The sequence below is a fragment of the Neltuma alba genome, unplaced genomic scaffold (genome assembly GCF_004799145.2).
Source record: "Neltuma alba isolate B1F8T4 unplaced genomic scaffold, ASM479914v2 tig00010452_pilon, whole genome shotgun sequence".
Lineage (NCBI taxonomy): Eukaryota > Viridiplantae > Streptophyta > Magnoliopsida > Fabales > Fabaceae > Neltuma > Neltuma alba.
Genome location: NW_021635344.1, coordinates 584,320 through 603,074, shown reverse-complemented (window position 1 = coordinate 603,074; position 18,755 = coordinate 584,320). Strand labels below are relative to the sequence as shown.

The 18,755-nt window shown below is 32.5% G+C and overlaps 2 protein-coding genes and 1 non-coding gene across 3 annotated transcripts; 2 read left to right on the top strand and 1 right to left on the bottom strand.

Annotated features, from left to right (window-relative positions):
* The first annotated feature begins 6,347 nt into the window (after positions 1-6,347).
* TRNAV-AAC (transfer RNA valine (anticodon AAC)) lies at positions 6,348-6,421 on the top strand. Its single transcript has one exon. It is a non-coding gene; the product is annotated as a tRNA-Val (tRNA).
* Positions 6,422-7,287: 866 nt separating this feature from the next.
* LOC114756687 (uncharacterized) lies at positions 7,288-10,073 on the top strand. The gene is made up of 3 exons (XM_028945627.1): positions 7,288-7,497; positions 7,821-8,168; positions 9,022-10,073. Exons 1-3 carry the CDS (start codon positions 7,381-7,383, stop codon positions 9,751-9,753), a joined length of 1,197 nt encoding a protein of 398 aa, XP_028801460.1. The 5' UTR covers positions 7,288-7,380; the 3' UTR covers positions 9,754-10,073.
* A 290-nt stretch (positions 10,074-10,363) lies between these two features.
* Positions 10,364-13,653, bottom strand: LOC114756689 (malate dehydrogenase 2, peroxisomal). Its single transcript, XM_028945628.1, has 9 exons — positions 13,500-13,653; positions 13,018-13,233; positions 12,178-12,492; positions 11,997-12,086; positions 11,830-11,913; positions 11,186-11,221; positions 10,975-11,064; positions 10,795-10,889; positions 10,364-10,701 (listed from the first exon to the last, which is right to left on the bottom strand). The coding sequence occupies exons 1-9, from the start codon at positions 13,569-13,571 to the stop codon at positions 10,629-10,631; spliced, it is 1,071 nt and encodes a 356-aa protein (XP_028801461.1). The 5' UTR covers positions 13,572-13,653; the 3' UTR covers positions 10,364-10,628.
* Between the last annotated feature and the right edge of the window lie 5,102 nt (positions 13,654-18,755).

Sequence of the window (18,755 nt, the reverse complement as noted above, 5' to 3'; positions counted from 1 at the left end):
TAACAAAGTGCATATAGTTTAGGTTAAATGAAGTGGTATTATAATTATTTTAAAGAGCCCCAATTATTTATAAAATATATATATATAATGAAAAAGATGGGTGCCCAATGAAAAATAAACAAATACATACACGCATAAAAGAGTGATTATGCAGCCGAAGTAATTTATTACTCATACTCCAGATTAAAAAAATGATTGCTAAGAGATTTATATTTTAATTTACAATTTAACATTAAATTCTATGCAACGATGTTTTCTTCCTTTTAACTGAATAGTGCAATTTATTAATACCAGAAATGATTAGGTGTGGGGGGCGTGTTTTGAGCGAAATTATAGACTAATAATTAAATTTTTAAGAAGATTATTTAATTTATTTCTATTTTTAATTTAATAGGATTTGATCAAGGCAATACAAAAATTATAAGGCCTACACTAAAATCCTTGCAAGTGAATTATTATTGAATAACCATTATACTTAATAACTTATTGCAAGGTAATTCAAATAATTTCCCGTATCATGAAAAATAAACAGACTAACAGGTCAATAAAAAATGTCTTAAGTACCATTAGATGTCACCTCTGTTTTTGTGGAGCTGAAGAGTGTATTTTATTATTGTGGAATAATTTTTGTCTCCATTAGATGTCACCTCTGTCATCTACCATTTTGGCAATACGTGAGACTTGGAGTCATTTAAATTTTTTAGTCCATATACAAATGAAACAATCACGTTCATAATAAACGTTTGAATAATAATCAAGTTGAAAATTAAAAATTTACAAGAGATTTGAGAAATTAAATATTTTTATCATCATTATTTTAAATTATATTAATCTATTGAACCAATATACAAATCACTTCCTGATCTGATGATGCAGGCTGTTACAATGTCGTGCTTCAAAACAATATGACTTATTATTTATCCTTGTATTAAGAAAGACTTTATTGAACACATCAACGTTTATATTTACTTTTTCCCAATATATTGATGTATAAAATGTCTAGCAAGTGATAAATAATAATATAATGTTCTCAGCAGTATAATTTAGTATAACATTCATAACTTATGATTTAACGCTATCTACCTTCACTCCGTCCGGTTCTATTTATAAGATTCAATTTTTTAAATGGTTAAAGTATGATCATTTTTATAAGCTTCATTTGAGAAATGTCTGAATATTTAATGTATTTTTTTATTACCTCTAATTAGTTATATCTCTTTCATCTATTTTATTTTTTCCCCGTTCTCTCTCCCATCCCACAGAAATGAAGATATTTTTTAAGAAAATAAGTTACATTTTTTACATATTTATTATTTTTAATCAATTTTAACCAACTTTTTTTATTTAGTTTAGTTATTTGAAGTTTATAATAAGCAATAGAAGCAATATATCATTTACAACATAATGCAATATAAGAGACAATTTATTACATGTACAACATATGAGGGATCAATAAACGTCTTTCCCTGATGAAAATTTAGTTTAATTTTTCTGTACATAATCACCATCTCTTAATTAATACTACCTCCGGTCCTAATTATAAGAGCCAGTTAATTAGTTTGAAGAGATTAAGAAAGTAAGTTGAGTTACCTATTTATATTTGGATCAGATAATCATTTAATTAAAAGTTTATATAACACTTAATTGATGATAGGTGTCATCTCTATGGAATACATATATGACCCGTGAAAGATACCATGGCCGAAAAAAGACAGACACAAAAACACGACAATGATATGAATGCATTTAGATTCTCTCTAATAATTGCTGATGAAAAAATTAGTCCACTTAGTTAATAATAATAATACAAATCATATAATTATGAAAAGCGTTTACTTAGTAAATCCTACCATCTCAATATGACAACTTTATTAATAATCCTTTGTGTCCTAAAAGTAGGAGTTAGATAATTTATTTATGGAGATTAAAAAAATTACTTGAGCTAGTTATTTGTTAAAAAATATGTGTTGATTTTTATTAAATACCCCTTTAATAATTTGCAATGAAAATTATCCTCATATATAATAGCTTGGCCATACCTCCTTCTTCAATATGTGAATTAAAAGGAATAGTTTGGCAATAAAATATTACAAATTCAGGAGACAAAGTGTATTGAAGTCTTAAATTTATGATAATATAAGAAAAATATTAAATGAAAGAGATAATTGGATCAAAGTTGTATATTTAATGTCAAACCAGATCATCAACGAGGTGATGCATTTAGGACTAGATTAGGAAGTAACTATAATCATCATTATTCTCATTCTATTCTTAATATTAATATAAAACCTACTTAATTAATTTGGAAAGATTAATAAAGTTAAATAAATTGCTTAATTATAATATATGTGATTTGATCTCCCTAAAATATTCTTGTCTAACATTGAATTATTTATTATTTTATAAATTACATAAACTAGTTTGGTAAAAATGATAAATATATGGGTAAAATGGATTAAGATCTTATAGTTAGAATTAAAATTAACTCCCTAACTAGCTTTTGTATTTAGAATTGGATAAGTATTAACGTTGCCTTTATGGATCATCATTACAAGCCTAAAGAGAATACACACACACACACACACACATATATATATATTAATTATAGGTTAGAAGTATTACTTAATCACATGCAGAATAAAAAGCAATGACATACACATGAGTCCAAAAAATGAATCCCATTAATTATATATTAAAGGTGATTCCTTTTCATGCTGACGAAACATTATTATTATTGTAGAAATTAGAAATAGACAAATATTCTGGCAAGGAAAAAAAAAAAGGGAAATAGACACATGTATGGAACATGTATAATTTAATTAAGAAAAGAGTTCTTTGATTAACTAAGCACTTAATTTAATTATCACAGCCAAATCATCAAAAAGTTAGGCGAAGTTCGCATCGGAGGAGGACAAATTAATTAATGTTGTTCATGAAACGAAGTACGGACGAGGAATCTTCGCAGCCTAACGTTTCTGCACATGAGAATCAGATAATTTCTCTACATAAACACTACTCCTCTAGTCCTATTTATAACACAGAAAGAGAAAGTGCTTTCTGATCCTATTTATAAGATACTGAGAAAATTTTTTTGTATGGATGTACAATTTTAACCCTCATTTATTATTGTTTTGACTTTGTTTATATGAGATATAATGTATATTAAATAGGGATAGAGTTGGAAAGTCATTAAATTTTAAATGAGAGTTAATGAAATTTAAAGTTTTCTTTGGTCTATGTGAAATATACTGGAAGTGCCTTATAAATAAGACCAGAGGAGTATTTCTTAATTATAATATAATATGCTTAAATAATCACTTAATTAACAGCTTATATAACACTTAATGATACGTGTTATGTGTCAAACAAGAAGTGAACATATTGTGTGTGTGTGTGTGTATTCATCACTATATATTTGAGTGTTTTGTCTTTTGTATTACTACTTCCAGTTCTTACTATAAGAACTAGTTGACTAATTTGAATAAATTAAGAAAATTAATTACATTAGTTATTTGTAACAAATATATGTTATCTTTTCTAAAATGTCTTTGTTAATCAAGTATATTGATTAGAACAACTATTATTATAATGACTAGCTTAAAAAAATGAGTAAATATGATAGACAAAATGGATTAGAATATTATATTTATGACCAAAATAAAAATCAAACAAACTCTTATATCAAAGATCGGAGGTAGCCATATATGGATAATGCGTGCAGATTCTCGCCAATAAGTGAACATATATACTACCCCCTTTTAAACAATTTTTGGTTGGTTGATTGTATGTATCAGCTTAAGCACAATTCCTAAGTTTAAAGTAGACTAACCATTTGACTCATGTTTTATTTAAAAATCCTCAATATAGGGCCCTAAAAAAAAAAAAAGAAATATCGAATAGCATACTTTATTAAAGGTTAAGTATTCGAATGTAATTATATTTACTTTAAAATGAAAAATTAGAATATCTTGAATATTTGAAAGATTATTAAATAGACTTTGATCGGTATATTCATCATAAGTTATGAGTTTTTATTATATAAAATTCATTTATTTATACTTCAAAATACATGGATATTCATTGTAACATTCCTTCGCATTACTTGCTTCATGTTAGAGCATGTAAATGGGATCCGGTTTAAGATGGGTATCCAAGACTCATCCTCTTTAGACCGTTCAAAATTAATATTTTTAATTAATTATTTTTAAAATAAAATTTATTTTAAAAAAATTAATAATTAAAAAATTATCTTTATTTGAGATTTTTATCCATTAAAATAATTATTTTAAAAAAATAAAATCTAAATTTAAATTTGGACGAGGGGATGAGTTAAAAAATGAGCTTCTAAACTGGTTTCCATGTGAACGTGAGCGATGCTCACGGTTTACAAAAATGACTGTTATTCCAAATGCATTTTGTAAATTGAAGTTGAGGTAAAATTGTTGTACGAGAATGTTGCTCTTTGATCAATGAATGTGTTCCTCTCCGTTATTTGTTCTTGACTTCTTGTTATTTTCTATCGTTGGGAAAAGACGCTGGCTACTTTTCATTACTAACCTAATGATTTCCATGGACCTACCCTCTAAAGAATTCGATGGTGTGCCTACTTAGGCCCATGGGTGAGCACGGCCCAAGCATGGCTAGCCCAAAAGTTTTGGGGGGAGGGGGTTGATCAAGTTCGTTGACTTTGAACGGGCAACTTGAGCCCACATAACAGACATTCCTTCTGGTCCTTGTGGAATTGAAAGTGATCAAAGTGGTTAAAAGTTGGTTTGTCATACCCACAAACCCATGATATCATCTACTAATAGGAGTTAAGTATAACGAAAGAATTTAGTCCTTCACAACATGACAAACTGAAGTTTGGATTCCCACTATGAGAGGTGCCTCACATTTAATGCTAAACAGTGCTTCGAATAGAATCGTCTCCAATCAGAAAACAGTTATCCTTAAAAAAAAATGATATCATCTTTAATTAATAATATGCCCATTTATAATTTAAAAAGATTTGTATATGAAGAACTCGTTGTCCATATCTAAGAAGAAGATAAAGAAGTTCTCCATGACTTGGAGAAAACCAGACCAAAGAGCCATTGTCTTCATGCCATCCTCCATTGTCATTGGCTTTCTTAGAGAGAAAGGGTGATGGGGTAAAATGATCCCAATCCTGTCATATTTCATGGAATATTAATATAAGAGCTACTTAATTAATTTAGATAGATTTAAGAAATTAAATAAATTAACATACGTGACATCATTTCTCTAAAATATCTATGCATAACATTATATTGTATATTAGTTTATAAATAAGTTAAATTAGATTGGGAAAAAAAAATTAACAATATAAGAGATGAAATGACTTAAAATTTTATAATCAATGACCAGAGTTAGTAATTAATAAATTCAGTAACATTTTTTTATCATCAAGCCAACAATAATACAAATGGAGACATAACTAAATGGATTAGTGCATTGCTCTTAAATTTGCTCTACTTAACTGTGATAAATTTTCTGGTTATAATATTAGTATTGAAATGGATTGTGAAGAACTATTAAGAACAATTCATAGCAAATCATTAGATAAAGTGGCATGGCAAAGTTTTTCAATTATTTCGAGATCTTTCAATTGATTGAACTAAAATCAAGGAAATTGTTCAGGAATTGGATAATATGGCTGTTTTGCTTAGTCTCGTTTTGTTGCTGTTTTATTGTAGCTGTTTTTCTTCGGTTGTTCTGCTTTATGTATTAAATATAGGATAATGATAACTAAAACTCATTATCTATATTCATTTTATGGTATAAAATATGGCCTTATATGTTTATTTTTGGAAGATTTATGAGGGGTTAAAATAAAACGTGGATTATTTCTAGAGAAATAGGGAATGAAAGAGCTATTTCTATTCCATATACATAAAATTAATTAGTTAGTTATCTCAACCATGATTACTTGATCATATATTTCTATATTATCATGAGAGGGGGAATGCATCTTTCTTTCACATATAGAAGAATATTATAGGAGCATTTCGTTACTCACAAAAGTATTTTTTAAAAATATTTTTACGTAGACTGAAATAAAACTTTTCTCACATGTTTATTTTTTATACCATAAAATTATTTTTAAAATATGGTTTGGTTTCTATTCAAACACATCCTATATCATATTAATGTACATGCTTTAATATGATTCATTTAATCATAGAAAGAAACAAGAAATTCGTACTTTTGTCAATTTATTTCAAATTTAATAATGATTGAGATTATTTAATTGGGCCAGTAATAGGTATAATCATTTGAAAAAGTATAAAAGTTAATTGATATTACCAATTGCGGGGAAAATACAACAAGGTGTCGTGGTGTAGTTGGTTATCACGTCAGTCTAACACACTGAAGGTCTCCGGTTCGAGTCCGGGCGACGCCATTTGTGTTTGCAATTTTTTAATGATCATTTTAGTTTTCCCGACGCAATCAAAACGTTGTCGTGTTGATGTGGAGCAACTTTTCCCTTTACGCGCCGACGCGCCGTGTTCAAAGCCGCGTAATTCTCACGTTACCGGGCCCCACATAAGGGACCCGAAGAAATTGGCCGTTCGTTCCTTCGTGCTTCCAACGAATCCCACCCAATCACATTCGTTTCCATACAACTTCCTCGATTCTCATTGGCTTGTTGACTCCACGTCATCACTCCTCGAATCTCTACCACACGCCCTGCAATTACCAGGGAGATTCCTCCTTGATCCCAACTCAAATCTTGATTTCCCACAATGGTTAACCGAGTAATAATTCTATCTTCTAATATCCCAAAAAAAAAAAAAAAAAGATATCCAGTTTTATACTCCTCCGGTCCTAATTATAAGACCCAATTGACTTATTTGAGGAGATTAAGGAAGTAAGTTAAGTTGGTTATTTATAATAAATAAGTGTTGTTATTCCTAAAATATCCTTGCTAATTAAGTATATTGGCTAAAACTATCATTATTAGAAGGATTATCTTGGAAAAAATGCATAAATATAAGAGAGAAAATGGATTGGGTCTTATAATTAGGACCAAATAAAAAGTCAAATTGGGTCTTATAATAAGGATCGGAGGAGTATTATCTGTTAAAAAGGACTGTTTTACGCCAATTAACGAAATGCAGGTGATTCAGTGATTGACTCTATTATTATTTAATTTAAATTTAAAGTTGATTAATTTATCTTTTTTATCTTAATTAAATTAAAATTAAAAATTATTCAAAATATAGCTTGGGCTATAAATGGACCACCCCGCAATATCATGTTGGAGGGTTCGAGGGGCTTCTTTGTGGGATTTCGGGTGTCTTCTTCTTGTTTCAATCTTCTTCCCATTCTGTGTCAATTCTTCTGTGTTTTTGCCACGAGATGGGATTGCTTCGCTTTCGGATCAGTGCATTCGCTTTGCTTTTCTTTTCTTCCTTCTCCTCGGCTTTGCCTTCCACCTCCGATGTCGTCAACCCGCCCTACCCCAAGGCGATTGCTGTATGTCGGCTTTGTTTTGGATTTTCTTCTTCTTCGTATTCTTCTTTTTGCCTCCTTGTGTTTTGTTTCCCGCAATGTGATGGAGAATTATGAAAGAAAAATTCTTCGTTTATGATCTTTTAAGTTTTCGACCGTTGGAGCTTTGGATTTTTTTTTTGGGGGGTTAATCTGGTTTTTCTCTTGAACGGTGCTTTGCAACCGGGGAGAATTATGAAAAGTAACTTTGTTCTTGCGATTTCTTTTTTCTGGGTGTTTTAACTGATTTCTGTAAATCAGCTTATTTGTCGATACGGTTCTGATGATGGAATACGCGGTATTTACAGGATTTAAAAGAGGCGATTGTGAACGGATTGGGGTTTCCGTCGGAGGATTTCAAGATAAGTGGGTTTGATCCGAGGGATGCCCAAGTGGGGCATTCTGTGGCCTATGAATTCGACCTGGAGATTGATCAGAAGGTTATTCCGTTCAAGTTCTTAGAGGACGTGAACCGGTGGGATTACGTTGATCTTCCGATTTTCCGGATTGAGGAACCGGCAAAACCCGGCGAAGAAAAGGCTCTGGTTGAGAAGAGGAGATCGGATAATAAGTTACCAGTTTTGGCTCCGTTCCGATTGGCGGGACCCATGGAACTCTGGCTTCAGGACGCCAAGGATATGAGGATTTCTCTCCCTGTAAGTTTTTTTATTCCATTCTTATAATATTATTCGTCCTACATATGACAGTTGCCATTTTTGGATTAGACACACAGTGTAGCACAACTTGCATGAAATCTGGTGAATTGATATAAAATTTAAGAGATGTTGTAATATCGGTATTGATATATTGATGTATTGATTGATGAGTCCTTTCATGTGAGACCGGATGTAATTTGCATAATAATATACGACTGGAAAGGAATTATAGTCTGTGAACGAATACGTTCTTGCCAGATGCATTGCAACAGACCACATTGCATTTAGGAGTTATGTGTGATCATGTTTCTGTATTTTTGTGCCAGCGTCTTGTGTCTTGTATCCATGTTAGAATCTGTACTTTTCATCTCAAATGTAATTAAATTAGTGGATTTGTACAAGAATTGAGATGACATAGTGGATAATGGCGATAATTTAAACTTTAGTGCTATTTACGTTTGTTATTGATCTTATCTGTCTCACTCAAATATTAAGGATTTAATTTGTTCCCAAACCTGTTGGATTTTTTATACAAGTATATTGGTGTGTTAATACTTAGTGACTCTGTTTTAGGTTGGTACCTTTAAAGCACCAACACTTAAGAACGAAATCAGGTCATGTCAGGATGTGCCATATTTCAAATTCAACTTTAATATTTCAGTTTTTGGTTGTGTTGCGGTCTAGTATCCATGCCAGTAGTGGCTATGATGGCAAAAAAATGATGTATTGTGATGGAACGAAGAGTAATGTAATCTTCGGTCAATCTGCATAATTAGTAGGACATCCCTGTCAATGTGTATGGAATGAGATGGTTACTTCCTCCCTTTTAACTAGAACTCGTATGGTTTTGCAGCATGATGTTGATGCTGGCGTGCTCAAGAAAGTCATACTAGCAGATGGTGCCGTTGTCACTGTCAAAGGCGCAAGATCAGTTAGCCTTCGTAAACCACTTGATCTCCCCCTCCCCTTAAACAAATCACAGAGTGGATTTGCCGTTGGTCTTATGGCCTTGGCAGAGCAGCTCCGCCACACATCTCGCTCCCGCACGCAGGATGACCCTCTTCTCTCACTCCGCATTGTTGGTGCAACATCACTTTCATCCCCTTCCTCATCGACAACCTCTTCACATAACCGGCTCAAGCTCAAGCGCCTCGCGCCAGGTCTGGTGGAACTGTCTTCCCCGTTAAACACTAAGGCCATTGAAGCACTATCCCCAATTGATATCCAAAATGATGCTCCAACTCTGTTGACGCCAACTCAGTTTGCCACAATGTGGCCTATTGCTTCCATCAATGGATCAAACGCTAACTTGTTGGGTTTTGAGGCTCTCTTATCTTCTGTGTTGGGTCCTAAGGCAAACAAGAAAGGCTCCTTCAAGTTGTTGAAGGCAGATGTTTCTGCTCAGACATTCGTGAAGATAGGGTTTCAGGCAGAGAAGAAGCTGAAGGAAGGAGATGGCGATTTGTTTAAGGATTTCCCGGAATGGAGGACTAAGCCAGAGACTGTGAAGATGCATTTTGAGGTGCTAGCAAAGGTTGATGGTGATAAAGTGATACCGGAGAGAGTGATGCCTGTAAACCCGTGATTATTGAAGACACTGTGGCCCCAATTTACTGACTGGAAACGTGAGCATGTCTAAGGTACCAATAATCTACACTCCTTCCAACCCCTTCACCTTGTAAGATGATGAAGGAGTTTGATTTTGTTGGAGTCAACGAACGGAATTGTAAAATATAGGATGTTTTTAATTTTTAACTTGATTATATTCTTTTTCTTTCTTTTGAAAGAACTTGATTATATACGTAAGCATCACGAAACCTGTAAATATGTATTTTGATGAGATGCGATGTTCCAATATACCATCATAAAGAATTAGAATACGCGCAAGAGCTGCACTTCGTTTGACTTGTGACTCTGAGGGTGCGTGGGATTTTTCCTTCATGTGGTGTATGTTGGCACAAAAGCAAAATAGCTCACAGGGTCCCAGAAAATCTGTGAAGTTCCCCCATTGAAAACGAAATTGGATCTTTTGGAATAACGAAGTGACACACATGGAAGTGAGCATATGATCTAATATTTTTCCTTTACAAATGACAGATTGTCTTAAAGAGGATTCACTCAACAGACTCTTGTAGATGAGAAGTAATACCAGTTTCAATTTATTATATAAATAAATAACTATTCATGAACTTTTAAGACCTTACATCTACAGTTGTGCACTTTATTTCGGATGTAAATTGTACGAAATTAATATAGATAGTTCATTGTGTTGAATCCGAAGTTCAGATCGCCTGCTGAACTTACAATATGGTTTTCCAGTATGCTCAAATTTCATACGATTGGTAAAACCGAAAATACACGAGGAGGATCGAGAAAAATCTAATATGAACAGGGGGATTATTATTATTTCACAAGGTCGTTGTCGTTGATACGAAAACCAGCCAACTCCTGACCTCTCATTTAACCTCTGATGAAGTCAATCCCTTTCTGGATGCTTCCTGCCAACTCTTTCTTTGCTTTCTCTAAGCCCATCCTATGAAAGCAATCAAACAAAAGTCAGCCTTCTGCGTTGCTTGGTGGTTCCAACAGAGAAATTAGCAGAAAACTGGATGCTCGAAAGTCATACCTTTCGTACTCATTCAGGGGACCAAGTTGATAAACTTCCTCTGCTCCGGCACGGCCAATACGTACCTTGGTTGCGAAAAAGGGGAGTTCCGTAACCTATTAAAGAGATCATCCATTATTATCAAAACAAGTCCAAAAGCAACGTAGGAAGTGTCCAAGGCAAAGGACTGGAATGTCAGACCTGAGAAGCAACAAAAGCACACTCTACCACTCCGGCTTCTCCTTTCAAGCCTCGAAGACATGCGCCAGCAAACTTGGCAGCGGCATATGCCTGCATGATCAAAAGTGAACTTTCTAGTTCGTTAGTTTGTCCAATAGGAGTAGGTAGGATTCACTGGTGCTAGTTAATAATAGTTTCTGAAATTGCAAATATTTTAAGGAAAGCTGCTGACCATTGATAGAGTAGCAGAACCAGCCCCAGCCTTTGCCTGTAACATGAATGGTTGCCATTAGATTATGAGTTCATGATGAGCAGATCACAACCACAACTTTGTTTTTTTTTTTTTGGGGGGGGGTTGGTGTTTATAATAGTGAGACTGAACCATTGTGAATATCCTTAAGAATAACCTAGGTTGTAGCTAAGAGCATATAGTCAAATCAAGAACAAGCTTGAATTATTAATATCTTAGTCAGTCAGAACGTTCACTTGAGCAAGGATTTTATTTTATCGTCGTCAAGCATCCATTGAGAAGGGTATAACTGGTGCAATTGGGCTCTTACTTGATCTCATCATAGAAGCACTAATACCTGCCAGTAATGCTATCAATTGTTTTTTAATTTAAATATTTGATTGAAATTTCACAACAGCAATATGGCATCAATCAGGTGTCAGAACCTTCTAAAGGGAAGGTATAGGAGCTCAGATGATCATCTTGATGAATCCTTTCGAGGGGTATGGGAGAAGTATATTAGAAGGAAAGAGAGAATAGGACTGGAGATTATCAATATAGCCAGCAAAGCCACAAATTAAGATTAATTAATCAAATTTCAGTCTACTTAAATCAAAACTCTAGATAATCGAACCCTATAACATCACCTCAACAACTTCTGTTCCACCATTTTGGATGCGGTTGGTAAGGTAATCAACTTCCTCAGGACTGAAGCTACTAGGAGGCTTAACCTACAAAAAAACCAAGTTAAGAGGATCAATTGCCCAGTTGTATCATCCAATATCTGCATCAGAGGGACTTTCAAAGGAAAAACCTGTGACAACAGAGGCAATATTGTGACTCCTGCATGACCTCCCACAACAGGAACATCAACCTCTCGAGGATCAAGACCCAGTACCTCTGCCTGCAAGAAAAACGAGAAAGTTTTTACATCAAGAACAAAACGAATGATGAATTAAAGGCTTTTTCCTTTGACGGTCCTAACTTTTGCTTACCACAAAAGTGTTTGCCCTCACAACATCAAGAGTTGTAACACCGAGTAGCCGCTTTGGATCATATGTGCCAGCTTTCTTAAAAACTTCTGCAGCAATCGCGACAGTGGAGTTCACTGGATTGCTAATCAAGTTGACAATAGCATTGGGACAGCACTTGGCAATTCCTTCACAAAGAGTCCTCACAATTCCAGCATTTATTTTAAACAAATCATCCCTTGTCATTCCGGGTTTCCTAGGAACACCAGCTGGTATAATCACCAAATCCATGCCAGTGAGCGCACTCTCAAGCTGTGGTTGGCCCAAGAAGCCACGCACCTAGAAAACTCAAAATGAGTTGCAAATAACTACCCTTAGCTCCTTAAAACAAAGAACAAGTTACAAATACAGACTTTTAAACATGCCCTACCAAGCATTCACTAAAAACATAATAAATAAACATTTTCCCCCGTGCATCAGTAAATTACTAACTTCTTCAAAAGAAATCTCACGTCATAATTTGACTGAAAAATGTGATAGCAAATACACAAGAATTTTGGCCGAGGTTTTCTTGCAAGAATAATCCCGATACATACCCAAAAAAAGAAGAACGACAATGCAAAAAAAGGTTATTTAATTTTAAGATTCAAAATCAATTATTAATCAACAACGAAATACACCGAAAATAGGACACAACACAAAAAAATATGCATTGTGTAAGTGCAATTTGGGATCCAAAGCTATCTCAATTTGGTCAAAGTATACGTGCTTCATAGATCAACTTAATTTGGCCCAAGTATACGCGCTTCATAGATCAACAATTCAGTAATAAGATTGCAAGTAGCAGCCATGTAAGAAATTTACCACAGCTCCAGTGTCCATGTGACTAACATCAGCCGTGACACCAGGGGCGTTTACAACATCGTAAAGATGAAGAACTGAAACTAGTGGGTTCATCTTCATCAGCAAAGCAAGGGGTTGGCCAATTCCCCCAGCAGCACCTAAGATAGCAACTCTGAATCCAGGGGACCCACCTTTCGCTCTGCAATCAACTCTCTTCAGATGAACATCACCTCCTTCCTATCAAATTCAATATGCAAATAGCATATCAAATTCACATGATAACGCAACAATTTTTGACAACTATGTTATAACGAACCATTACGATAGATTTAGATTTAGTTCTAGGCGTTGCTAGATTGAGAATTAAAGCTTCAAATTTTGTCATTTGGTTGTGTGAATTGTCCGAGTTTGAATTTCTTACCAAAATCGAAAATCAATACGAGCTTTGAAGAATAAATACCAGAAGAGGAGACAAGAATTGAAGCGAAAAAAAGGGAAGAAACCTGGAAACTAGGAGGCAGAAGCTGATTCGTGATTGTTGCAATGCGGCGATTGGCCTGTGCATTAGCTTCCATTTCTCTGTTCTTCCAGCGAAAATACAGACAGGGATGGGGAGTTCCGGTGTAGAAGAGCTATATATGAATTGGGCTAAATAATAATATCATGAAACAAGACAAGAATAATCATGTTCGTTTCTTTTCTGTCGATAATCTCGTCTTTGGCCATGCATGAATTTTTTGTGGAATGGGATTTTCTGATCCATTATCCTATCTATCTCATGCCCAAAATGTAAGGCTCTCAGAATTTTATCAGACAACTTCCACAAAACCTATTTTGTTTTGCTGATCAAGACCACCATGTCTGGTAGTGTCTTGGTTTTTTTTTTTTTTTTTGAAAAAAATTAATAAACTCATAAATCACGATGCCCTTTTTCCGGATGCATCCCTCCTGCTGTTTTTTTTTTTTTTCCGTGCCGGGAGATCTATCTCTCCTGTTTATAACTTGATTAAAATACTTTTTAATTTAATTTTAAACAAATTGATGAGTAGATATAATATTTTAAATCTACATTTACAAATATAAAAATTTAACAAGTCAAACTATTCCTGAGGTATAAAAAATATAGTTTTCTTTTTCATTAGAACCCTTTAAAAAATTCACACTAATTTTTTAATAATCCTATTATCTTGATACCTTGTCTCAAAGATTAAGTCAATTATTAATAATAATATAACTTGCTTCAAAGTTTAAATCCCATGCAAAGCATAAGGTCTTATATAGTTATATATAATCCAACTGATATCAAGCATTTTTCTTAAGTCTATTTAAAGCATGGTACCGTGAGTTCAAACTTCTAGTAGAGGATCTAATGAGTGCGTTAATTATGATAAAAAAAAAAATCCATGCAAAGGAAGGAAAAATTATCATGAAAAAAATATAGCAATAGCTATGAGGGGTGATGAATAGGGGATCCTAATAAAAGAATTTAATTACTAAAAAATTCTAATAACAATTAGCAGTATAAATTAATTGTTATTTTTTATACTTGAATTCGTCATTACATTCTCCTCCGTTGACTTCATGATAATTAAATGTCTTCTTTGGAGCTGATTGCAATTCCCCGTGAACATATGGGATCATATATTATCAAAATACGTGTGCGCCCGGAATCATTAGTATCATCAAAGCTACGTACTCGGTACTCCTCCGATTCTTAATATAAAACCTATTTAACTAATTTGATTAGATTAAAAAAAGTTAGGTGAATTAATTAGTTATAAGAAATATGACATATTTTTCCTAAAATACTATAATCTTCTTTAATATCATTTCTCCTCTTCTACTTGATTGATTATGGTGAGGGAATATCCATAAAAGTAATTTAGAAAAAATTAATAAATATGAGAAATAGGTTTTAATTTAGAACCAAAATCAAGTTAATAATTAGGTCCTGTATTAAAGACCGAAGAAGTATCTCCTTCATTCGAAAAAAGCTATCTATCTACCTCCTTTGGGCCCGAAAGTCCAAATGAATAGGAGGGCCCATTTCTATGGTAAATGGGGCGTCTTTTGATGGTTTATGTCTTCATAGTCACAAATCACAACCATAGAAGCGTGACATAGGCTGATTCTTAGGTTTTGGGCCCAACAGTCTTCTTTATTATTCCTCTATTACCTATTTATACCGATTATAAGCAGATGGTGCTAGTTCTTGTGGCAAACAAATATTCAAATTTTTATTAGGAGAGAAGTATTATATTTAGTATCCGATAATTCCTTTGAAAAGAAGTGTGATTTTGTAGGAACAAGAACCAATGAACATAATTTTGTAAGCTGAAAATGCAAAGATATGGATCAACTCACATGTTTGACAATAATATATGAGACTCTTTTTAAGTATTTTATTGTGATCGATGGCCAAACAAAGTATTTTATTGTAATGTTTTGTTTTTTGTTGAAGAACCCGTGTACTTTGTTTACTGTAATAAATGCTTTTACCATAATAGCCTTAATTAATGCTTAGTTAATGATCCAAAGTTAAATTTGCTTAAAAGTCATTACTTAAGAACTTAAGATACTCTAGCTCATTAAATACTCATGTGATTCTATTTGTAAGATACTTTTAATATATTTTATACAGATTAAGAAAAATTTCAAACTATATTAACTCTTCACTAAAATATAATAATTTTTTTAACTTTACCACTATTTAATATATATATCTTTAAAAAAACTATTTACATTATAATAAATAAAAGATAAAATAGTACATTCAGAATAAAATTTTAATTAAGTGACTTATAAATAAGAGCAAGAAAAAACTTCTATTTCTACTTTATAAATAAGACTAGAAGAGTATATACTAAGGATATTTATTGAAGAATAAGGCAAATAATTGACAAGATTATTAATTACCCATAACTAATTTTCTTAATTCTTGTAAATTAGTTAAAAAAAAGATATTACATACGTACGAGAGGAGAAAATGCTTGAATTCTAACATGAAAAGACTAAAATATCCCTGGAATTAATTTTGAAAATTGCTTCTTGTACCTTCCAGTTCTGTTGGCTGTAATTCAAATGGAGTAGTAATTAATATTAATCTTTTGAGAGGACACTTGCTTGTCGGCGCAAAACCTCTCCATTGCAAATCCTCTCTATTTAGCCTCCATTTATATAAAACTCGGCGTTTTATAATTTAAATAGTTTGCAATCATGCCATGAACAAAAACAGTAAAAAAAAAATCAATCAACCATTTAAAAAAAAAAAGGGTCTTCTTCCTCTTCGGATGAAAAACTTTCAAAGACTCACCCCCTTCAAATTCTTTTTCCTGAGGTTCAAACTGAAAGTCCACTAGCTTCTGCAACATCCAGTTTCCAAAACAATGCTGGTCAATCTCCGAAGAAGCTTGTGTTTGTGTAATGAAAGAAATGACGTCACTGCAATGAGAAGCCTCTTCCTTCTTTTTTTTTTTTTTTTCAAATGGTTGATTGTGTTTTTTTTTTTTTTTTGCCTTTATTTAAGATAAAATCAGAACTCCAAAAAACACAGTCACTAGTCACTGTAATAGGTGGGGGTGAATACAAGAAGCTGATTGGTAGAAAGAAAGAAACGACCTTGTTTTGGTTAGTGGAGAGAATTGCTTAATGTAGAGGTTCCACACTACTTGTTAGAAGGGTATTAATTTGTTAACTGCTACTGGCGGAAAAGAATTAGTCTCAAGTCTAATAATAGTAATTTTTTTAAATGTATGTAGTAGTTAATTAGTATCTTAATTAGTTAAATGAGTATGATTCAATAGTCAACATTGGCAGCTGCTTTCTAAACGTGATGACCCATTGGTTATAAAATTTTATATTTTGTTTGTCTCTACTTGTGACCGTCTTCATCTTAATTAATTTTATATATGAGTGACATAAGTTTGAATATATATATATATATATATATATATATATCGTGATTTATAACCCCTGCTCTTTGCAATGTGGCTAATGTATGCCGCTGGCATGAACTACAATAATACTTTATGTTAATTCTTCTTTTTGTTGCTTTGATGGGATATGTTTATTAATATTGTACATGATGCAATCTTTCTTACTAACCCATTAGCAAATTTAAATTTTCTTTATTTTGGACTCCAACATCTTGTAATCAAACCATGATTGGATTGTTCATCATCTTTTGATAATATTCCTCCGGTCCTAAATATAAAATCATTTTTGTAGTATAATTTACACTATAAAAATGGGTTTATTTTGGCAAAATTATATTACCAAAAATTTTCCTTAAAGCTTTTCTGAACGTAAGGTTGCGAGTTCGATTTCTCTGTGTAGAGTATGATGAGTGTGTTCTATTATATTAATTGCAATTATTATTATGTTTCATCCGTTTTTTTATCATTATTTTCTCTATATTTGTTTAATTAACAAACAAGATATTTGATGTACATATGATTAGCTGCATCTTTTTGTTCTTTTTTAACATTAATAATACGCGTCTATATAATTCTTATGGGTCTTGAGGAGTTTAAAAATGAATTACATTACTATTCATAGCTTGTATATATATAATGTATTAAAGTTTTTTATATTATATACAGATTTGTAGATTGTAGTTTTGTTGTTGTGGTTTAATATTTTTTTTAATTGTAAAATGCAACGTTAGTTGGCCGGAAAAAAAATTGGAATCGAACTCGTAATTACAGCATATAACATCAAATAATAAATTTAAAAATATTCGATTTATATTTTATCGCTACCTACGTTTCATTTCACCGTTGAAATCTAAGTTAACTCCGGCACTGGCCTCTAGGCAAGTAGGCAGCATTAATTTGCCCATTTTTCTTGAGTTAAAAGACACACTTACTTTTCAATCCCAAAAATACGAACTAGACAATTAATTTATTAAATTAAAAAAAATTAGTAAAGCCAATTATTCATTAAAAAATTTTTGTGTTTGGCTTCCTTAAAAAATATTAATTTTAATCAGCTGCTTGGAAATTACTCATTTGATAAAAAAAAATTTCCCAATACATGCAATCAATAAATAGAATTTAGAAAAAAAAAAAAATTTAAAAAGTAAAGTGGTTCGAAATCTTATACTCCTCTGGTCCTAAATGTAAGACCCTTATACTAGTGTGTAAAGGTATTACATTTAGGACCGAAGGAGTATTTAAATTAAAACAAACTCCTCAGTATTTAAGATGGGAAGGAACATTTTATTGGACTCCAGTTCGTTATATCCCGTACATCCAGTTCACCAATACATAATTGCCACCTGTATTTTTTATACACGTCAGCGTTAACGACGTTAATCTCCGACACTCTCCGCACCCATCTCTGTTCACAAGTCAAAGAATGGTGTTTTTTTCTTGAAAATTCAGCATATGTAGCAAGAGAAGGCAAGACCCAATGTGGGAATTGTAATATTGAAGAAGCAAGACCTAAAATGAGATTTTAAGGCAGGCAGCAGCTGTGAAAATTGTAAACGAAAATGGAGAGAAGGGATTGAAACGGTGTTAAAGCCGATGTGTAAAAAAATCATACAGATGGCAATTATTTATTGGTGAACTGGATGCACACGGTATAACGAACTGGAGGTAAGTTTTCTCCTATCTTATTTCAGTTTTATAGTACTTTTTAACAACTTAATTTTCTTCAAAAAATAAATATAGCCATAACTTCAGAAATTTATGATTGATAACAACTATAAGTTGATTTTACTAAGGACGAGGTTTGAATCAAACCTCTATACATCT